General features: G+C 33.8%; 2 protein-coding genes across 2 annotated transcripts; both read right to left on the bottom strand.

Moving 5' to 3' along the window:
* Positions 1 to 5,133: 5,133 nt before the first annotated feature.
* On the bottom strand, positions 5,134 to 6,543 carry LOC134246196 (uncharacterized). Its single transcript, XM_062728520.1, has 2 exons — positions 5,921 to 6,543; positions 5,134 to 5,538 (listed from the first exon to the last, which is right to left on the bottom strand). Exons 1-2 carry the CDS (start codon positions 6,474 to 6,476, stop codon positions 5,141 to 5,143), a joined length of 954 nt encoding a protein of 317 aa, XP_062584504.1. The 5' UTR covers positions 6,477 to 6,543; the 3' UTR covers positions 5,134 to 5,140.
* Positions 6,544 to 8,868: 2,325 nt separating this feature from the next.
* On the bottom strand, positions 8,869 to 21,663 carry LOC134246212 (endoglucanase A-like). Its single transcript, XM_062728531.1, has 14 exons — positions 21,506 to 21,663; positions 21,134 to 21,296; positions 18,165 to 18,309; positions 17,696 to 17,870; positions 17,312 to 17,502; positions 17,143 to 17,196; positions 13,880 to 13,983; positions 11,515 to 11,674; positions 11,278 to 11,389; positions 10,936 to 11,098; positions 9,917 to 10,061; positions 9,550 to 9,724; positions 9,221 to 9,411; positions 8,869 to 8,927 (listed from the first exon to the last, which is right to left on the bottom strand). Exons 1-14 carry the CDS (start codon positions 21,661 to 21,663, stop codon positions 8,869 to 8,871), a joined length of 1,995 nt encoding a protein of 664 aa, XP_062584515.1.
* Positions 21,664 to 21,738: the final 75 nt, after the last annotated feature.

Below are 21,738 nucleotides of genomic sequence, written 5' to 3' on the forward strand. Positions count from 1 at the left end.
CGAGTGAGACGTTAAACAACATAGAATCAATCTATCTAAACTCCTGGACATCAAGCAGTCAAACTGTTGGCATGATTGTAAGCAGCATTGAGTCCTCTACCAAAATTGAGAAATTCATGGCCCCAGGGTCAGGGGTTCAAGTGCTAGGGCGGGGCTAAATATCTGATATAGCAAAATTGCATTATTTCCTTGAAAATCTTCTTCTCTACTCCTCGGTATTAAATAAACTAACCAAGTACATAGTTACCGGTATCTTAAGTAAGGCTGCCTCTTCCAAAATTGTAAATTTCATGGCCCCTGGGTCAGGGGTTCTGATGTTAGGGCGGGGCTCTATTGATTACTAGTATTACTAGTATATAGTGAAAATGCATTAATTCTTGTAAAAATCTTCTTCTGTGCTCCTGGGTATTAAATAAAATAACCAAGTGAAAATGCATAAATTCTTTAAAAATCTTTTCCATTGCTCTTTGGTATTATGCCAATGATCAAGGTACATATTTATGACAAGTTAATTGATGCAAAGCATCAAATCGGCCGCTAACATATTTAAGATGTCAAGAAAGTAATTTCACAATTCAAAGCATTCATGCAAGAAAACAACAGGATATTCAAAGCTCGCTACTGGAGCGGATCAAAGATCTAATTTTAATTAGATTGACCTCTGTCCAAAATTGAATAAAATATATATTTTGAACTAGAAATAGTGCATTTACTCATCCAAAGGATTTATCGATGTAAAAAAGTCTATGATGAATATGCATGGGCATCGGAAGCAAATCGAAATGTTAACCAACAAAAAATGGTGAAGCCCATTTTCAAAGCCTAGGTATAATGTATATCTTTGCAAAAAATGTGTGAGAGCTAACCCCCCCCCCCTACTCCGATTACGCCTATGATATATATTGTCATCAAAATGAAGATGTATGCCTTTCAAGATATACCACGCGTTGATATCCTGGTCATTTGTCACGTGATAATGCCTATATGATGGCTATGCTGCATGGTCGGGTGCAAAATGTATAAAAATAATCTTTGTGTCATTCACAGCTGTTGGATTTTCAAACAAATTTTTAGGTAGAGAAACTTTTAATTTTTTATAAAACTTTTACCACGTGCACGTTATTTTTATGAAAATCATAACGATTTCTTTAAAAATCTTTTCTATTGTAAAATCTTTTTATGTGACCATAAATTATCAATTATCTGATGTCAAATGATAATGAAATTGAAACAAAATAACAACGATTAAAACTTAATTTAAAGCAAGCCATGATTTTATACATGTTATCATTTGAGAATTATTTTTCTGATCTAATAAAATAATAATATCTATTTCCCCATGTGCACTTTTATCGGCCGCTGCTGATGAAAGGTGCCTATTCCAAAATTGTTCATTTCAGGGCCCCTGGGTTAGGGTTACCGAGGGGGGATGTGGGGGTACGTAGTCTGAAAATAAAGTAATGCTTTGAAATTGGTATTAGTCAACCATTTATGATAAAATAAAAAAAAATTATGATAAAATTTCCAAAATTTTGATATATGTACGTGGCCCTAGGGATAGTGGTTCCTATGGGTTGGGATGCACAACTGGTGGTTAGAAAATGGAAATGCATTTTCTCTTTGTTACCTTGATCTTCCTCTGGGTATTAAGTAACTAAAGTAACCACGCTAACTGTATAGTTATGATAAACAATGGTGCCTCTTTCAAAATTGTGAATTTCATGGCTTTTGGTTTAAAACACGAACCAAATTCAATTGTTGAAAAGTTGTTACATGATACTCAGGTGACCTATAAAGCCCGTGGGCCTTTTGTTTTTTTTTTCTCGATCATGTCGATGAGCACACTGTGGATATGGCCTGTTGGCAAAGGATGCTCACTCTTTTATGGCACCTGATCCAATCTCTGATGTTTTAAATGTCCGTATTTGCTCTGATCCTCATTTGTATCGTTTGAATGGACTTATGAACTTGAATACCTTTTCGTACTTTATACTTCATTTTACACATGCATTCCCTTTGGCAAGAATTTTTGAGTGCCAATATTTTCAAACTCTTGGGTTTTACGTTAATCCTTCATTTGAAAACTTTTACCATGACCTTTTAATTTGTTCAATTTTTCACATACACCTCTCCTATACTTTCAATATTTCCTTTTGATGCCTACTATTGGGGGTTTGGATTACATTTCCATCACAAGGATGTATTCACTTTAACAAAAGAATTGACCTATTGGAGAGAACAATTTCCCGGAAAAGTGACATTTAAAAATCAATCTTTATTTGTTGTTTTCTACCGTATATATGTCTAATTTTTTTTTAAATTTGTATTTTAGGCCGCACCAATTTAATTTCTTGTTCTTCGGACATTTGAGGGAAAAAGTAAGAGCGGGCAAGCGGTTAGATAATAATATTATTACTTTTTTGTAAATAATTTTTTAGGCGGAGCGTGAAAAAATTTGAACGGACAATTATTTTTTTCAGATTAAAAATACCATATATAGAGCGGAAATTGAACAGAAAATGGCACAGAATTCTATTGGTGCGGAAAATTTAAATTAATATTATTTGATAAATCCGGTCTAACAAGAAATTTTATATATATTTATTATTTACAACTTTACAATAAACCTCCAAAGTTGATCGAAACACTATTTTGTCCTTTAAGGTCAGGATCTAGTAAATGAAAGGTGCCTACAGATTTATCAAATTTGAGAAATAAATTCCTTTATTGATGCTTTACAACTTTTGTTTGGTCAAATAAGGTGTTTCGGGGCATTATTTGTAGGTAAACAAGAGGAAAAAATGTATTTTAAACTGTCATTTTCAATGAAAAATTAAGAAAACCAGTCATGAATATGGGAATTTTTTTTCATATTCGACAAAGGAAATGTACCCAGATTGCCTACAGTCTCTCAGAAAACGGTAATTAGTATATTCATGGTCTCAACTTTAAATCAATATCAAATTTGATATAGGTATCCGGTTTACTTTTCATATGATTTCAAATTGAATGTCACGAAAATACCATATTCTTCTACATAATTCTGCTAAAGCCGTAAAGTACGGGAAAAAGAAAGTCGAAATTGATTATGACGTCATAATGGATCTAACACCAAAAAATTAGTCTAAAGTTATTTACTAGATCTTGACCTTAAAGCGTTGATTTTTGCATGAATTTTGGCCTTGACGTCCATCAGGGCGGGCCTGCCCCTAAATAAAATTGTGATATTTTGATAGGTTAGGATGTAAGGAATAATTTAAGATAATTTTTTTTTAGGGGCACCCCTGCCCTAGGGTCGAAATTCACAAAAAACTTACAATAAAATAAGGAAACCGGATCTTCATAATCTGTTTTAAATTTTTAAAGTTATAGTAAGCTCAGTTGATACAAGTGCTGACTTTTACACCTTATAATTTTTAAAGTCGGGGGTTCGATTCCACCTGGTACACCACTTTTAAAGTTTTAAATTTCGCCTTTTCAAAAACTATTTTAATTTTTTTTCATAGACTTGTGTATTTTTCCTTCAATTATCTATCCCTTATGCATGCCCATTCTTGATATAAGAAACACTAAAGAGATATCAAATCGTAACAATCCAATGTACCGTTGTCAGTCAGGTGGAACGAACCTCAGTATAAGCACACGTTCCCCGAGGACAAGAATAACTCACTGTGTGTTACTCAATACGGGTATTCTTGGCAGCATTGAGCTGCCATGAATTTCAATTGTATGTATTCCTTAGAATTTAATCACATTGATTTTGGCTACATATTCAGTAAATGCACTCCCTTGGATTTCATTTAGGCCTATATAATTTGTACACATTAATGACAAGTTTTTATTATATCCACGGATAAATAGCCTAGACATAAAGAATAGAATTTCAGAGACAGTAGACATTACCTGTATACACAATGAGAAGTAAAGACAAATATCAATTATTACATTTGGAGATAACAAACTCAGAAAATCAATGAAAGGGTTCCTCCTACCTCTACTCACTGAAATAAAGATTTAGGAAAAACAAATTGTTATATGTATTCAGCCTAATGTCATTAATTGGAACGGAAATCGACAAGCTTTTTGTAGAGAAAAAACTAAGCCCGGACCTATAGGTCAGATCCCTATTTATAATGAAGTGATCCTTTATTTATCATCAATCATATCAATAAAGCCGAATCCATCCAGACCCGCTTATTTTTCTGCAGATAATATACTGACACGCAAAAGAAACGCAACACCCTACTTTAGAGGGAAATAATTATGTAAAGTTAGGAATTTTGTATCTTAAAATTATGGATATCTTCAATTTGGTAAATATCGGTAATTTAACGGTTAATCTATATTTTACATAACCGTAAAGTCAAGTTTAACGTAACAAAAATCAAAATTTGCATGTTTAACAAAACATTTGGCAATATTATATAGTTTTAAGGGTTTGTACTGTTCATCTTAAGTAATGCAGCAATATTTCAAAAAATAAAATCTCCTTTCGTTTCCCGTAACGATGCTAAGGCTTCTCGAAAATTGCTTAGGTATGCATTTCCATTGCTCTAAATGGATAATTTCACGTAAAGGTGATGGAGAGTTATGATGCAAAAATACACTGCATTACGCCTCAACGAGGTCTTATGTATCATATGCATAAATGATAGTCCTTGGACCGGAAGTCCAAGGGTTTATCAATGCGCAAGAAAATTCGACCTAATCATCTGAAAAACAGGCATTTAAAAATGGCAAAGAATATTTCCTTCGCTCAAATCTCGATATTGATAAACCTATTGTATCGTTGAAATTAGGCTGCAATTGTTGTTTAGGGCAGTCTTGCAGGTTGAAATTGAATGGCTGGGAGGGGGGTGTTTTGAAAGTCATATGTTACTTAATAAAGTTAAAAGACAAACATTTAACATTTTTATCAAATTTCTGATGTTCTGGAAAGTGAGTTTAGCTTTACTGTATTCTTTTTTGAAAATCATTAGATAAAAAATTCAAACATTTGTACATTACTGCTTGTTGCGTTTCTTTTGCGTGTCAGTATATAAACTAATTTTACCATAATTTAGATTAATTATTCTAAATCATATTTCATTGGATATTAATCAATTAACAATTTCTGTAATTTCGCTAAGTTGCATTATATTTAAAGTTTCCATCCAGAAAAGGAGTTGTACGGGGATCCTAGAAACCCTTCACAGTGCTGAGACTGTATCCAGACTTGGTCCCCTTTGGAGAGGTGTAATGTCCCCGTCATAGTTGCCATTGTATACACCGTAGAATGTATTCCTTGTAAGTTGCTATGGGCGTCTAGGTTTTGCCTGGCTCCGTCTTTGGTCAAATATGAATGACAGTAATGACCATATTGGGTCAGATGTGTCCAAGTAAAGGCATAAACACCATCTGTCGGAGACGTAAATATACCCGTGCGACTGTTGTAGGCAGCGCCGTAGTTGGTGATGACCGAGTTGAACACGATCTTCTCCGTGCTGTAGTCCCTGCCTGAGTTAGCATAGGCCGTGAAGGCCACCACTGGACTGCCACCTGTACTCAGAAAGAGAGATAAAGATCTTTTTATAGAAAATTTTTAGAAGAGAATATATAATTGTCTTTTTCGTTCTCATTTAGCAGAAGAATCAAGAGTATTAGACAGATATGTTGGAAATTTGGAAATACCGGTAGAACGATTGAAAAAGACCTAGATACTTGTATGGATGATGGGATTAAAAAGCTATATACACCTTATTTTTTTTTAATCAGTATGTAAAGCAACGAATAAAATATTCAGCTAAAAGTGTCTTTTGATGACCGTATATGAACATTTGGTACTTTTCCTGGCATAGAAATGCTTTTTGTCATTTCAAAGAATACTAGTAGATGATAATAACACTTAAAATTCTTCTTATCAGCCATATATTAAATTTACCTGTTCCGGAAGATGTCGAGGCACTCTGGATTGATGCTCTCAGGGTTTTCAATTGATTCTGAGTATCAGACAATGCCACTGATATCTGATTGACATGCTGCTGTATCGCTGCCCCTAAGGTGCTCTCATTCTTCATACTGGCCCTTAGCAGTTTCCCCATGGCTTCCTGTTCTGCGACAACATTGTCGATTCTGGAATTCGATATTTGTAGCACTTTTGAAATATTCTCGAGCGTCTTGTTCATTTCCCTCTCCAAGTCAAGCCTGAGTTGTCTTTCTTGAATGAGAAGCATTTCTTGGGCTGAAAAATTGGCCTTCAGCTCCTCCATTTCATGTTCAAGCTCTTTCCTGAAGGTGCTTTCTAGGGTCAGGATTTGACGGAGAGCCAGAGTTTCTGAGGCGAACACCTGCTGTTGTATTGTTGTGATGTTTTCTCGTAACTCCTTCTCTAGGGCTTCAAACCTCTCCTCTATTGTAGGGCCAGTCCCTCCCGGGTGAAGCAGGCCTTGTACTCCGAAAATCATCAGAAACTGGATGGAAAAACAGACTCTCAACATGTTTCCTCAATGGCAGTTTATATATACCAGTACTTGTTTAGTGCAGTTATTGAAAAATTGAACCGATATCAATCTCTTTATCAGCTTTACTTGACCTACAAGAGATAATCGGGTAGGGTAAACAACATTTCCATGTGCAAGATATACTAAGTACTCCAAGGTCAATATCTTCCAGTATTTGTTGTCGTCTTTTTGATATCGTGCGGGTTTCAAGTTCAGAATATCTAGATATCTTTGAATGCTTCTCTCAGTCAGCCAATTCCAGTCTGAACATCTCCAACCAATTCAGTTCTTGTTGCCTTTAATTTGGGGAAAAATCCTATTACTAGTATCTCTTATTTGTTCGGCAATTTCACACAAACGCACTCTATTTACATAAAAATACTCGGGCAAAATTTCAATATTTTTCACTTAAAATTTTCTTCAATATTAAATTTCCTCCGTAGTCCAAATAGTTAACACATTCCAGTCCTCTATTTTGCCTGTTATCGGGCAATTTTTTGGTGATTCACTTCTAAGGTCCAAATATCTCGTCATAAATCAAGATATCGATCATTACCACCGGATCTGCTTTAAAATCCCTAACTTTTTTGTTTGTTTGTAATTTGTTTAACGTCCCTTTCGAGAATTTTGCACTCATATGGAGACGCCACCACTTGCCGGTGGAGAGTTGCAAATTTTTCCCTATAATTGGCACTCAGGGCTATTGAGCAGGGAGAGATGTTTTTGGTGCCATCGCCTTCTGCAACACGGGACGTCGGTTTATATGGTCTCATCCGAAGGACCGATCTCCACGTCACGGACCACCAAAACATCAGAGGTGGAAACAGGTGTCATGGAAGTGTAAGCATCCCCCTGCAAAATGATCACATCCGCCGTGTGCTCCTTGTCATGTTCGGAGAAAACGGAAAAATTCCGCAGACAATTCATTAAGTGTTTGAAAATTGACGAATTATCAATTTGTTTGTAAAACGTCATTTAGCTTTTGACGTAATGATTATTTGTTTGCTACCAAGGTCATTGTATCCACCACAAAACTGGCGAAATGATGGCTTCAAATGAGACTTTTGATATTCTTGTTTCATCAACTTTCTTGTCAATATCTTGCCTCGTTTTAGAAATTCATACCTAGAACAAGCTCTTGTGAATCGAATCAACTGAGAGACATAATCCCCATATGCATATATCGGTACAAAAGCAAAGGAAGTTGAGGATTAAAAGGTTAAAAAGTCATCACGTTTTTCATTAAGCTTTTAACAAAAGCGACCAATGATAAGGTTAGTATATTTACGAATTTTATTTTTATTGAAAAAGCAGCTGCCTATGATGTCGGAAACTCTTGACTTAAAATTATTTTGTAAAGAATGGTTGTATGACGTGCTGAAAACCATACGTTTTTACGTTAATGATTTTGTAAACATTTTGAAATTGTAAATTTTCCAAAAGGTCATTAGTTTTTTAGCAGTCACAATTCATTTCAAATCTTCTCGAATATACCGATACTCTACTCCTGAAGTGTCTCCTTCACTGCTGTTAATATATTAGTGAGAGGTAAAAAGATAGGATTAGATAATTTACTGGATTCTTGCAGAGTCCGGTCCAGGAATTTGAAAGGGAGAGACGCCAATTTAGGATCGAGGTAGGGGCCCTCAGCCGCACAGAAAAAATCTATTCAATCCTGTGTATATTTTGATTACAAAAGGGGGATCCGGGCCCCCTCTTAATCCGCCACTGGCTTGCTATGTATATTTGTTTGTAAGGATTTCATGGAGTCCAGTAAGGGTTTGGTAATTCAAATTCATTTCGATTGTTTTGACAATTTATTTGTTTTAAAGTGAGATTTCCTTCTTAGAAAGGTGGCAATAGGTATAAGTTAAGATTTCTTATTGATACCACAAGATGAAATTCTTCTTTTTGAATACTAGTATATCTTTATAAATTATAATGTTATGGACTATCATACGACTCGGAAAATAGTTCCTATGAAAATTTTCATAAGGAAGGTCAAGTAGGTTTTGGATATGTCATCACCCTGTTCAGTTTATACAACAAGATACTAGTATTGCTGTAGTATACATTAACTTCCCTGAAATGACAAATCACTACACGTATGAAATATAGTTGTACCTACTTTGTCCATTAATAGATTTTCTTGTTATTTTTCAGGAAAACTGGCTGTATAAGTTAAGTTTATTTTATTGAAATTGTCTTTTTAAATTTACTCTTGGACAAGTTGTAGACGACGATATTTGTATGCATTTGGATTCCGACATCCAGATGGGTCCCCGTTTGTCCTATTGAAAATTTATTTGCCTCTAGGCATAAACGAGATGGAAACCAAAAAAAAATGAATTTGATTCATTCAAGGTAAATCATAGTGCACATATGTTTCTTAGCATTTCCGCATCGGAGAAGCTGGAAGATTTCCATTCAAAGCAAAATGCAGCAATCCTGGAAGAAACATATCAAAAATACAGTTAAAAGACTGCAAATAAAAATGTTAAACTAGTTTTATTAATAAAACCTTATCTTTATACAGTTTCATTTGAGTTTAAAATACCTAGTTTCATCGTCTCGAGAAACGGTCGGGAGTTCGCTTATTGTTCTCTCTCCTTCCAGATCGGTAGATGCTCATACAGTTTGGCCGTGATTTGTGACTTGGTTTATTTTTATTTTTCAAATTTTTATCATTGAATGAGATATTTTTTTTTATATGTATACAAGTATTAAAGTACTTATTGTACCTGCAACAGCAGACTGAAATCCTGCATTGTAGTCACACGTTACTTCGTTTGTTTTAAAATTAGCTCTGTCATCAACATAATTATCATTTTCGTCTGGCCCACCCACGAGGGCGCCTCTGAGGACATTGGGATTTGGGTTGCTGCTTCCAAATGTATTCCAGTCACAGGGCGCAGGCGCAGGAGAACAGGAACTACAAAATCAATCTTTATTATTACTTTTGCAAGTTTACACTTTCAGATACGTTTTTATCATAAATTTTTTTTTAATCAACAAATTAAGTTAAGTGGTATATTTGTCACTTAATTAAATTGTATTTTTTTTTAATTACCTATCACGATGATGCGGCTTTAAGGGGTAACTTGAACCGTAACCTATTAAGTAACTGAAGTTTTTGTTGTTGTCGCCGATCATGTAGTGAATTTGTGACATGGCCCAGGTTTTGTACGATTCAGCATTCCCGATACCATTTTGTGCTGCTAGAAGCGAGATGAGAGCAGCATTTGCTGTTGGAAAAAAGTATAAAATGTTGGGAAAATATTGAACTAAAATACATATAAAGGAACATTTAATAAAGTAAATTATAGCAAAGCTTAAAGGAATTCTATTATAAAAAGATTCGTCTTCCACAAATCAAAATATGAATCGATACCAATTTCCACACAGTAAAACAATTGGAAACTGGAGAAAATTCCTACCCGAGTATCGAAGTGAACCCCACTCCAATCTAAAGGCTAGGCCACATTTAGTATAGTTAAGGGAACCACCCGGCATATATGACGTCACAAATGTCTCGGTTCTGGATTTGTACACAGGTTTTTTGGTGGTTATATACAAGAGGATCTATAATGATAAAAACCATTTTTTCTTTTGACATTACCAGTATTTAAAAAGTTTATTGAATACCGATTAATTTGAAAAAACTTAATAATTTTCAATTATTATCATCGTTTTTTATATTCTTGTAATCTAATTTTGTTGGATCCGGGTTATGTAGTTTTTGCCATCTGTCTAGTAGTCTTTCTGTACACGTTTGGCTGTTTGTCCGCAAAAACTTGTCCATAACAATTGCTTGGATAGAACTATTGCTTTCGTATTTCACACGTATATTTCTTGTGCCAAACCTTTCTTTGGGTACCAACATAACAGTGCATTGACTTTTTGGCCTTGACCTTGGAGTTTGACGCACCATTGCAAAATTTGCCATTAAATATGAACCTTGACCATAACTTTTGAATATTTGGTGCTACGGATTTCACACTTAAAGAATGTATTTCTTTTGACAAGACCCTTTCCATGGAGTATAAAGATTTTTTATCTCTAGAGATATTCGAAACATTAAAATAAACTTTTATTTCGAACGTCACTGATACAATACATAACCTACTTATAACTCAAAAAAACATTTTACGGAAATTTAAAGAAAAGGAATATCCAATTTCTGTGTTACACCATCTTCACTAGCCAAGTGTCTGATTCGTTTACCCTCATATCTTGGCTAGCGGAGATGGTGTAACACAGATATCAGGTTCCTTTGATGTTTATTCTTAATTTTAATTCATAAATAAAGCAAAATTACACAGAACCTTGTCCGGATTTCATTATACATGTACCGTTTCATTACACTGCCAATTGTTAATTTGAATGTGGTGACAGCTATTATAAAAATATCTGTATTAAAAGTTTTCTATCTTCTTGATAAAAAAAAAAATCTTACCTGACACATTGCTGTTTTGTCGTCCCAGTCAAAAGCCCAGGGGGCGAGGTCGGTGGCATACTCATTATAAGCAGCCTCGGCTTCAGTTAGGTAGGTGGCATCATTCGTCAACATATACAGTAGAGTCGCACTTGTACACATTTCATCTTGATACATGGAGGACCTTTGATAAAAAAGAAGGTTAAATCTGATACTTTATACATACGGTGTTCAACAAACAGTTTCTGTGCATCAATTTGCAATGCTAGTACTTTGATTTGCTATTGAATAAACTAATTTATAAACATCTAGCAAAAATATATCACTAAACTCAAAATTCACATAAAGTTTTCGTTTAAATACTTGTAGAATTTAGCTCCATCACTGATGTCATCGTTGTATAGGCCTTTGATTTTCATAGAAAAACTGTACAAACTCTCGGCACTGGAACGAAGTTTTTCCGAATATGCTGCATCTGTAAGTTCAAAATTAATTAATCACTATCTTCATTGAGCTTTATTGTTAGTTCTGGAATACTTTTGATATCATTTTCATTTTTTTTTACGATTGTGAAGATTCAAATCTTTAATGTCCTTTGACCTTTATCTTTAAAGACCATAGCCCCCGCGGCCATAGCTGCTACTGTCTCTCCCACAACGTCACTTCCTTTTTTGTTGCTATCCAAGTAATAGACAGGTCTGGCGATTTTTATGTCTTCTGCTCTTCTCCAGAGGGAATGGTCCTGTTCACCGTTACCAACCTATTAAATAGTGGAAAAGAATTCTATTCTTTTATCATTTTAGGTATCTCAAGCTGTGTATAGCTTAAGGATTTTCTAACATTCCCCAAACCGACGAAAAAAATACCTGTGCGTAATAAATTTGTTTATTAGAATTCCAACATTTTAGAAAGTAATCCAATGACCATTTTATCGAGTTGTACATATTGTCAAGCTCTCCGGATTGTTGATAGGCATCCTTCCAGAAATATAAGCCAAGTGCAAGGTTTGTAGTTGAACCCGCCATAGGGAGGTTAAAGTTCACAAGGTCACCAGCTATTAAAAAATGTATACTGAAAATTCAAAATAAGGCGTTTTTTACCATTATCAGCAATTCATAAAATAAATCACAATATAGAATAATGTTTCTTATTGTCAAATATAGTTTGATATAATCATTTTGTATAAAGCCAAACACTAATTGCAAGTTTACCTCTAAAATTTTATAAAAGGGGTAAATATTGTATTATTACATTAATAATGATCGAATATTGAAGAAAGTCGTTTAGTAACGGCTGGTTTCTTTTGACTGTATTTTTAAGTAGATTACATTCGAACAAAAATTTTTAAAAAAGACCTAGTGCTTTGAACATTTTTTCCAAATATGTATGTTTTTAATGTAGAAATGACCTGCCTAAACAATGCTTAAAAATTATTTTCTCACAAATTTTAAAATAGCTTAAAGTAATCGGTTACATGTATATCCCAAAGATTTTTTTACCGTCATACCATCCGCCGGTTAGATCCTCTCCGTTTATACCCCTATCCAAGATGGTAGCATTTTTTCTCCAAGAAATCCTGTTATTTGTCAGATGACCAGCCTGCTGGGCTTCGTAGAATAAAATAGACTCATGGAGAATAAGGCTGTAATTATGTGCAGTGTTGACCGGCGAGCTTGTTCTTCTTGCCTGCGTTATACCTGCCCAGAAAGCAACCAAAATGGCTAAAAGGAACCTGGATATTGAAAAAAATAAATCACATAAATTTTCATTTTGTGGAGTTTTAATTAATTAAGAGCATTGAATTGTGTGCTTGCAGTTGGTTCACACTAGTGGTAAGTGATATGCGTGGACCATTTCCCGGATATTTTTTTCGTTGCTTAAATTTTGAGCTAAAAAAGAGTATAATCTGGCCTCTACAAAGCTACAAGAATCTGTACCCTAAAGTGTGCAATCTTCTATGAAGATATTTCTGTTATCTGGTTGGTATACTATTATTTTTTATTAGTTCACTTTTAATTGAAATTGAATGAAAATGGAACTAATCAAAGGAAATGCAGAAATATTTATACCGAAATATCTCAACTAAAGGAAAACAGTAATCAAATATCATAAATTAAAATCCCCATCTAAAACGTAACTGAATTTGGTGTTTTTATATATATACATATATATTATATGTAGTGAAAATACCTGTGTACCATTTTCAAAATTAAGAAATTGAAAGCAGCAAAAACTAACTTCAAAGTGTGTTTCTGTGAAGATTCTTTCTTTTTGAAAGTTATTCTTAGAAATAGACGTCCGAGATTTGGTTGTTACATGTACATGTAATACAAAAATGTCATTATTTTTCACATTTCTTCTTTTCTGCATTAATAGCTTTTCCTTTTTTTCTTTCAAATTTCGATTTTATAATTAAAATGGATGATTCAGAAATTATTATAAAAACCTTTACAATACAATAAAATAATTTTTAAGCAAAACTTACTTCATTTTGTCTTTTCTGAAAGTTTCTCTTTGCTTGTCCTATTCTCGGTTCACTTAGTTTTCCTCCTGTGCTTATTTTTGTTGAGTTTCGACCGAGAGAAGAAACGAAAATTGCGTGAAGACTAGTACACTGTTGAAAAAAATGTAAAAAAACAAAAAAAAAAACAAAAAATAACAAAACCAATCGTTTTGCGTACAAGCCGTAAGGTCTTATTAAGAATACAGCTTCGAAAAAATATACGTGTCTTCCAATATACACAAGCCCGTGGCATTTTTTTTTTTAATTTTATCAATCTATTCCACTGACCAGTAAGCTTGAAATAAAAAAAAATTCCTGACACATCTGTTTCATATTCAGATATTTACTTGAAAAAGGTATCAATGGTAATCTAACAACCAAGCTTTAGTACATTTTTGTATAATTTATGTGATGACTTTAAATTATCAATCGGCATCTTCCCTTACATATGCAGCAAAATACCTTCATCTGCATACAGAGTTTATACCTCTCAGTTGACTTGATACGCGAGAGCATGCTTTTCGGATGAACAATTTCTAAAACAAGGTTTATTGGCAAACAAGATGCTGAAACAGGAATAGTACTATCAGCAGTCTCGTTTAAAGTCATCATGTCGTAAGTTCTATGGTCGATACAATGAATTAATTCCCGATCAAGACAAGAGGCACTCGGGGGTGTGGCCGGTCGACAGGGGATGATCACTCCTCCAGAGCACTTGATCCCACCTCTGATGTTTTGGAGCGCCCTGTTTGCTCTGCTCCTACTTTGTATTGTATTCTCTTTTGAGCTCGAAAACTGTTTGTTATCTCGATATATTTCATTAAGGAGTTTATATACATTGATATATTTCATGTATATTATATATACTATATACATGTATATATACCTGTATATATAAAGGAAAAGCAATGTATAAAAGCAAACCTCGATATATAAAGGAAATGCGATATATATAAACAAAACCTCGATATATATAAAGGTCATGCGATATATATAAACACAACTGGGATATATATAAAGGAAATGCGATATATATAAACAAAACCTGGATATATATAAAGGAAATGCGAAATATATAAACAAAACCTCGATATATATATAAAGAGAAATGCGATATATATAAAAAGAAAATTTTCCACTGCGTGACCTGTAGAGCTCGGCTGCCCATCAAGATTATATACAGATTAACCCCTGGCAGGGGGGAATCAGTTATACATTACTCATTTATAACTTTCCCAGAATCGGCAAAATGTTGCTATGTAATAGTGTTTATTTGTTTGTACATGCATATATCAATGAACTGTAATTGTAACATTACTTAAACTAATGCAATTAATTGAGAAGAATAGCATTTACAGTGGCGGATTCAGGAATTTCGTAACGGGGGGGGGGGGGGGGGGCAGAAGGCAGAGGGGTCTGGTGGCTGTACGGAATTTAGGATAATGGACCTATAAATTATATATACAAATATTTACACGCCTTTGATTCAATTATTAGTATATATATTAATGAAATAAGTATAATATAATATTTATCGTATTTTCTGTGCATTTATTGGCTTTACATGTATATGATCAACTTCGTTTTTACAATCTAGAGCTATCTTGTTTACTGTTTTACAAAAACTTAGGCGTACTACCTTTGGTTTCACGACCGAGAATTTATGAAAATAATGTATAACAGGAAGTCTCTTTTTTGATGCCCTAATTCAAATTTATTTAAATTCATTTAAAAAATAATTAACTAGTATGCCCATTGATTGTTAAAAAATAATCAATATCGTTCGGAATGGGAGAGAGGGGAAGGATGAAGGTACCCACTTCATTTGAATGTGAGGGAAGAAAGTGACAAGTAATATTATATATACTGTAATAATTTTAGGGTCTTTAATGGTGTGGAACAAATATCAAGTATTTGGGAATTAATTAAAAGAAACGAATAAGTACATGCACACTCACATAATTAAACTGCGGATTTTTATCCCACGTCGTAAATTAAATCGATTTGAAATTCTCCATACATCATGTAAAAAAACATAGTAAAACGTTAAAAAACTTATAAAGCATGATAAAACACACTTGTATGTTTGCTGCGAATTATAGTTCGACTGAAAAGACCCCCCAGCGTTAATATACATTTTAAGCAGAAAAGTCTCTGAAGTCTTTGAAATTTAAATTAATTCAATTTAATTCATTCACACACTGTAAATGGTACACAAGGTACGGAAACATAAAAAAAACATACATATACATGTACATATAATACAGTGGAGAAGACACAGACAACACTATTAAATTTAGAGATAAATGTACATAATTTTTTTCAAAGAATCAACATCATTTTGACACATGAAGAAGAACAGCAGTTTTTTTAGCTTTAGTTTTAATCATCATAATTATCAAGATACACAAATATAGAAAACAACACACTGAATACCATCCTGAAACAGCCACACCAACTGATCGCAATCAAAACATATTAGATCGGGAGCTGCTTATCGTATGTTGGCGAAGCTCTGTTGTTATGGAGGTCATTAAACATGTTAAAGGTCAGGCGATGGAAATTTTTCTCTTTATATAAATCGAAGTGTTGGTTATATATTTCGCATTTCTCTTTATATATATCGCATTTCTCTTTACATATATCGAGGTTTTGTTTATACATTTCGCGCATTTCCTTTATATATATCGAAGTTTTGTTTATATATATATATTGCATTTCCTTTATATATATCCAGGTTTTGTTTATATATATCGCATTTCCTTTATATATCGAGGTTTGCTTATATATATTGCTTTTCCTTTATATATACAGGTTGGCACTAATGGGCTTCCGTAATTTACTTTCCCTAATATTTGGGAAAATGTATCAAATAATGCATACAATTGCATCCAAACATCTGTAAAAACTATTGTTTACAAATAAAGAAAAATAATGTTAAACACTTACCAATTACATAATCGAAAATAATATACAGATGTTCAACTTTCGTTTAATATATCGGACACCAGGCTCAAGTATTACCAGCGGGTCAGTTAAAATCTAGACTACTGACATATATACATCAATTCTTGATAAAGGCAGGTTTGTATTCTGTGACGAATCTTTCTTGGACAGGGTCTGTGCATGAAAGTATCATAAATATAAATAGATAAGACAGTACTGAATTTGGAATAAAATTTTTGAATTGGGTAATTAAAATCAAGAGTGGATATTATTTTTAAAAAATCAAGAAAAAAATCCTGTATGTTTAAAAATCAACATTTAAATCAACTAGTTCATTTGTCCCCCAAGGAACTGGATCGGCACATGGCAAAGCAAGGATAAAAGGGGAGATTTTGAATTTCTTGGGTCTCGATTACATGTTGTAGTACTTAATGATCAACTCTGAGATATCGGGGGTTAATTACTTGAAGAATTAGTGGTTGATACTTCGTTTCACTTCTATACATGAACTGTATCTTTTTGAAATATTCTGAATATCAGTGTTCGAGTATTCTAGATGTAAGTGTTCGAGTATTCTAGATGTAAGTGTTCGAGTATTCTAGATATCTGTGTTGGAGATAATGAGGTTCATTTTTATTTTTTTTTTAATTTCATTTTAGTCCTAGATTAGTTCCAATCAAACTTCATTGAACAATAAAAACACAGATATTTAATGATTTGATTAATTTATTCAATAATAACAAGTTTTAAAACAATATAGCACCAATTGGTTTCTTAGCATTTCCGTGCTGGAGCAGCCGGGAGATTTCCATTCAAGGCAAAATGGAGCAACCCTGAAAGTAAAATTGAAGCTTTTTGAAAATAAAATAGTACAAATTTAATATGTATCATTAAAAATGACAACTTATTGAATCATTGATCAAATGTAAAGCTAGTTTTTCTTTGTACCTGCTACAGCAGACTGGAAGCCGGCATTGTAGTCACATGTGACCTCGTTTGTTTTAAAATTATTTCTGTCATCAACGTAATTATCCTGAAGGTCTGGCCCGCCCACGAGGGCACCTCTGAGGACGTTGGGATTTGGGTCGCTGCTTCCGTATGTACTCCAGTCACAGGGCGCAGGCGCAGGAGAACAGGAACTACAAAATAAAAGACAGGGATAAGTTTAAACAAACATTTAAAAGAAAAACACAAAACGCAATTAAATTCTGCAGTTAGTTTTATAAATTCCAATAAAATTTATATGAATAGATTTCTTCAAAATTATGTACACGTATTCATATTCATTCATTTTTTGCCACTGTACTTGTATTTCTTAGAATTTTCATTTACCTTCCACTATGATGTGGCTTTAAGGGATAACTTGATCCATAACCTATTAAGTAGCTAAAGTCCCGGTTATTATCGCCGACCATGTAGTGAATCTGGGACATTGCCCATGTCTTGTAAGCATCGGCATTTCCAATGCCATTTTGTGCTGCTAGAAGCGAGATGAAGGCGGCGTTTGCTGTTAAGAAAAAAATATATAAACTTGGGTTCATTTATACATGTATAAACGTTTTTTTTTTCTTGCGCAATTTAATTTTTGAAGGATCAAAATAACAAAATACCTTATAATTTATTAATTTTAATCTTTCTTAACCAATTAGAAAGAACAAATGAAGGATTCCCATACAAAGTGTTATAAAATTGATGATAGAGATAAACCAAATACCACTATAAAATGTATGGAAATGTAATATTCTTCTAGATAACCCAGAGAAAATCAGATCTTAATTATTAAAAAGGAATTATAAATCACCAGAGTATCGCAGTGAGCCCCATTCCAACCGGAAGGCCAAACCACAATCTGTGTAAGGCAGGGAACCACCCGGCATGTATGACGTCACAAATCTCTCGGTTCTGGATTTATAAACAGATTTTTGGGTTGCTACATAGAGAAGGACCTGCAAAAAATCATTAAATGGTTATTACAGTGGTACACAGTTCTTTCCAATACTAAAAGAAAAGTTTGAATTTTGTATAATATTTAAAAGCTTCCATTAATCTTATAATCACGTTGGCGTTTGAACTAAAGGAAAATTAATATTGCAGTTTATATATTTATGTTCCACAAACGAAGTTGGGGAACATATTGTTTTTACTCTGTTTCTTATTATGTTCCCCAAACGAAGTTGGGGAACATATTGTTTTTACTCTGTTTCTTATTATTATTATTATTATTTTTCTTCTTCCTGGGAAAATATTTTCCGCGAATGATCTTGTAACCTACACGTCCGACTTAGGTGAAACCTTTTTAGGGTCAGTAGGCATATTATGTAGATTTGCGGAACGAAGGTCATTTTGCGCGCACGTGCTTGCAAGAGCGCGCACGTGCAAAGCGTGAAATGACCAAAATAATAGATACAGCCGTAACTTTTCTATTTTTTGATTTCATGATTTGATACTCATAATATAAGTATATATTAGTAGAGTAGACGTGTTGACATGGTCAAAATAGCAAGATCTCACGCGCATGCACGTGCACTTCCCTCTGATTGGCTGAAACTAAAGTCTCAATATCTTTCTTGTTTTTTGTCATAATCCTTTGAAATTTTGAACTTAGTCACACAATATGAAGATCTACAGCATGGTATATAATAATTTTCATGAAAGCACGTACATGCGCGTGTGCTGGCAAGAGCGCGCACATGCAACATGTGAAATTACCAAGATAATGGATGAAGCCGTAACTTTTATATTTCTTGATGGAATTTTTTGAAACTCACAATGCATGAATATAGTAGTAGTATGGACAAGATGACATGGTCAAAATTGCAAGATCTTACGCGCATGCACGTGTGCTTTGCTCTGATTGGCTGAAACTAAAGTCTCAAAATCTTTCTTGTTTTACGTCGTAATTCTTTGAAATTTTGAACTTAGTCACATATTATGAAGATCTACCGCATGATATATAAGAATAATCATGAAAGCACATAAATCCACGTGTGCTGCAATCTGATTGGCTGAAACTTTACATGCCTATATCTTTCTTGTTTCTCAACAAAACAGGATGAAGTTTAGAATATGAATAGGTATTATGGATTCCTACATGATATTGCTATCCAAATTGAATGCAAGGGACGTGCTTGCATGCACATGCGCACACGGAATGCGTAAAATGAACAATATGTTTGAAAAACGGTAAAACTTATATTTTTATGACTTTTTATTGATTTCTGGAATATAAAGATACGTTATTGGTTTAGACAACATGTCATGATCACCTTGCATGTGCATGCACGTGCGTTTGCGAACAATGCGTTAAATGACAAAAGGTTGACATCATTGTAGCTTTTAAAATTCTTTTATGAAATCCTGAAAAAATTTTTAAAGGAAATTTGCACAAAAAGGGAGTTGGGGAGCGTTTGGGGAACATCTGTAACGGTCCCCGTTACAATTAGAACTAGTTATTATTATTATTATTATTTTTCTTCTTCCTGGGAAAATCTTTTCCGCGAATGATCTTGTAAACTACACAACTGACTAAGGTGAAACCTTTTTAGGGTCAGTAGGCATGTTATGTAGATTTGCGGAACGAAGGTCATTTTGCGCGCACGTGCTTGCAAGAGCGTGCACGTGCAACGCGTGAAATGACCAATATTATGAATATTGCCGTAACTTTTTTAATTTTAGATAAAATGTTTTGAAACTCATAATATAAGGATATATTAGTAGCATAGACAAGATGACGTGGTCAAAATTGCAAGATCTCACGCGCATGCACGTGCGCTTTGCTCTGATTGGCTGAAACTAAAGTCTCGATATCTTTCTTGTTTTTTGATAAAATCATTTGAAATTTTGAATATAGTCATACATTAGGGAGATCTAAAGCCTGGTATAAAAGAATTGTCATATGAAAGAATGTGCATGCACGTGTGCTTGCAAGAGCGCGCACGTGCAACACTAGAAATGTCCAATATAATTGATATAAACGTAACTATTTAATTTTTTTATGAAATGTTTTGAAAGTTATAATATAAGGATATATCAGAAGCATAGACTAGATGACATGGTCAAACTAGTAAGATCTCACGCGCATGCACGTGCGCTTCGCTCTGATTGGCTGAAACTAAAGTCTCAGTATCTTTCTTGTTTTTCGACAAAATCCTTTGAAATTTTGAACATGGTTATACATTATAAAGATCTACAGCATGGTATGTAAGAATTATCATGAAAAGCATGCGCATGCACGTGTGCTGCAATCTGATTGGCTGATATTTTAATTGTCTATAACTTTCTTAGTTTTCAACGAAACGGGATAAAATTTAGAATATGAATAGGTATCATGGATTCCTACATAATGGTACTATCAAAATTGAATGCACGAACATTCTTTCATGCAAGTGCGCGCGCGAAATACGCAAAAGGGCCAATATTTTTAAAAAACATTAAAATGTATATTGTAAAGATTTTTTTTATTTATTCTCACGATATATAGATATGCTAATTGTTTAGACAACCTGCTATGATCATCTTGCATGTACATGCACGTGCGTGCGCATACAATGCGTTAAATGAGATATAGTTGATATCATTATACCTTTTATAATTCTTTGATGAAATCCTTCGATACTGATCATATTTTGTAAAATGTCTTACAGGAATTAGGCACAAAAAGGGATTTGGGGAGCGTTTGGGGAACATCTGTAACGGTCCCCGTTACAATTAGCACTAGTTTAACAATGTCTTTAAAATTTCCTCATCAAAATTTATTATTCTAAAACATACTTGACACAGAGCAGTTTTATCGTCCCAGTCAAAAGCCCAGGGGGCGCTATCGCTGCCGTACTCATTATAAGCAGCCTCGGCTTCAGTTAGGTAGGTGGCGTCATTCGTCAACATATACAGTAGAGTCGCACTGGTACACATTTCATCTTGGTATCGAGAGGACCTTTGGAAAAAATTGAGAATTAATGTATACATTTTTCACTATTAATTTGTCAAATTTCAATCTATTCTTAAAAAATACCAATTTAATCTTTAATTTTTTTCAAAGATATGGGATTCTTTACAGTTACATGACTTTCGAGTGTAAATTAGTCTAATTACAATGATACATTAAATGTGAGGGGCAGAAAACTTGCTACATAAAGTAATTACTTGTAGAATTTAGCTCCATCCCAAATATCATTGTTGTATAGGCCTTTAATTGTCTTGGCAAAAGTGTACAAACTCTCGGCACTGGAACGGAGTTTTTGGGAGTATGCTGCATCTGTAACCGCCAAAAAACATAAAAGGTCATTGTAAAGTTCTGACATTTTTTCTTAATATGATAATTTTATTTTAGTTTTACGACTGTGAAGGTTCAAATCTTTAAAGTCATTTGACCTTTA

This window comes from Saccostrea cucullata, unplaced genomic scaffold (assembly GCF_032062105.1).
Source record: "Saccostrea cucullata isolate Sc308-1 unplaced genomic scaffold, CSIRO_AGI_Scuc_v1 ctg205, whole genome shotgun sequence".
In the NCBI taxonomy this organism is placed as follows: Eukaryota; Metazoa; Mollusca; class Bivalvia; order Ostreida; family Ostreidae; genus Saccostrea; species Saccostrea cuccullata.

What these genes read in the sequence shown, in the direction of transcription:
- LOC134246196 (XM_062728520.1), bottom strand. Translation starts at nt 6,476, where the DNA reads ATGTTGAGAGTCTGTTTTTCCATCCAGTTTCTGATGATTTTCGGAGTA. An exon ending in CTCGACATCTTCCGGAACAG is followed by an intron (nt 5,539 to 5,920) that starts GTAAATTTAATA and finishes TTCTGAGTACAG; the next exon opens with GTGGCAGTCCAGTGGTGGCC.
- LOC134246212 (XM_062728531.1), bottom strand. Translation starts at nt 21,663, where the DNA reads ATGTCAGAACTTTACAATGACCTTTTATGTTTTTTGGCGGTTACAGAT. An exon ending in GATGGAGCTAAATTCTACAA is followed by an intron (nt 11,099 to 11,277) that starts GTATTTAAACGA and finishes TTTTTATCAAAG; the next exon opens with GTCCTCCATGTATCAAGATG. An exon ending in AAGCCGCATCATCGTGATAG is followed by an intron (nt 9,412 to 9,549) that starts GTAATTAAAAAA and finishes TTGATTTTGTAG; the next exon opens with TTCCTGTTCTCCTGCGCCTG.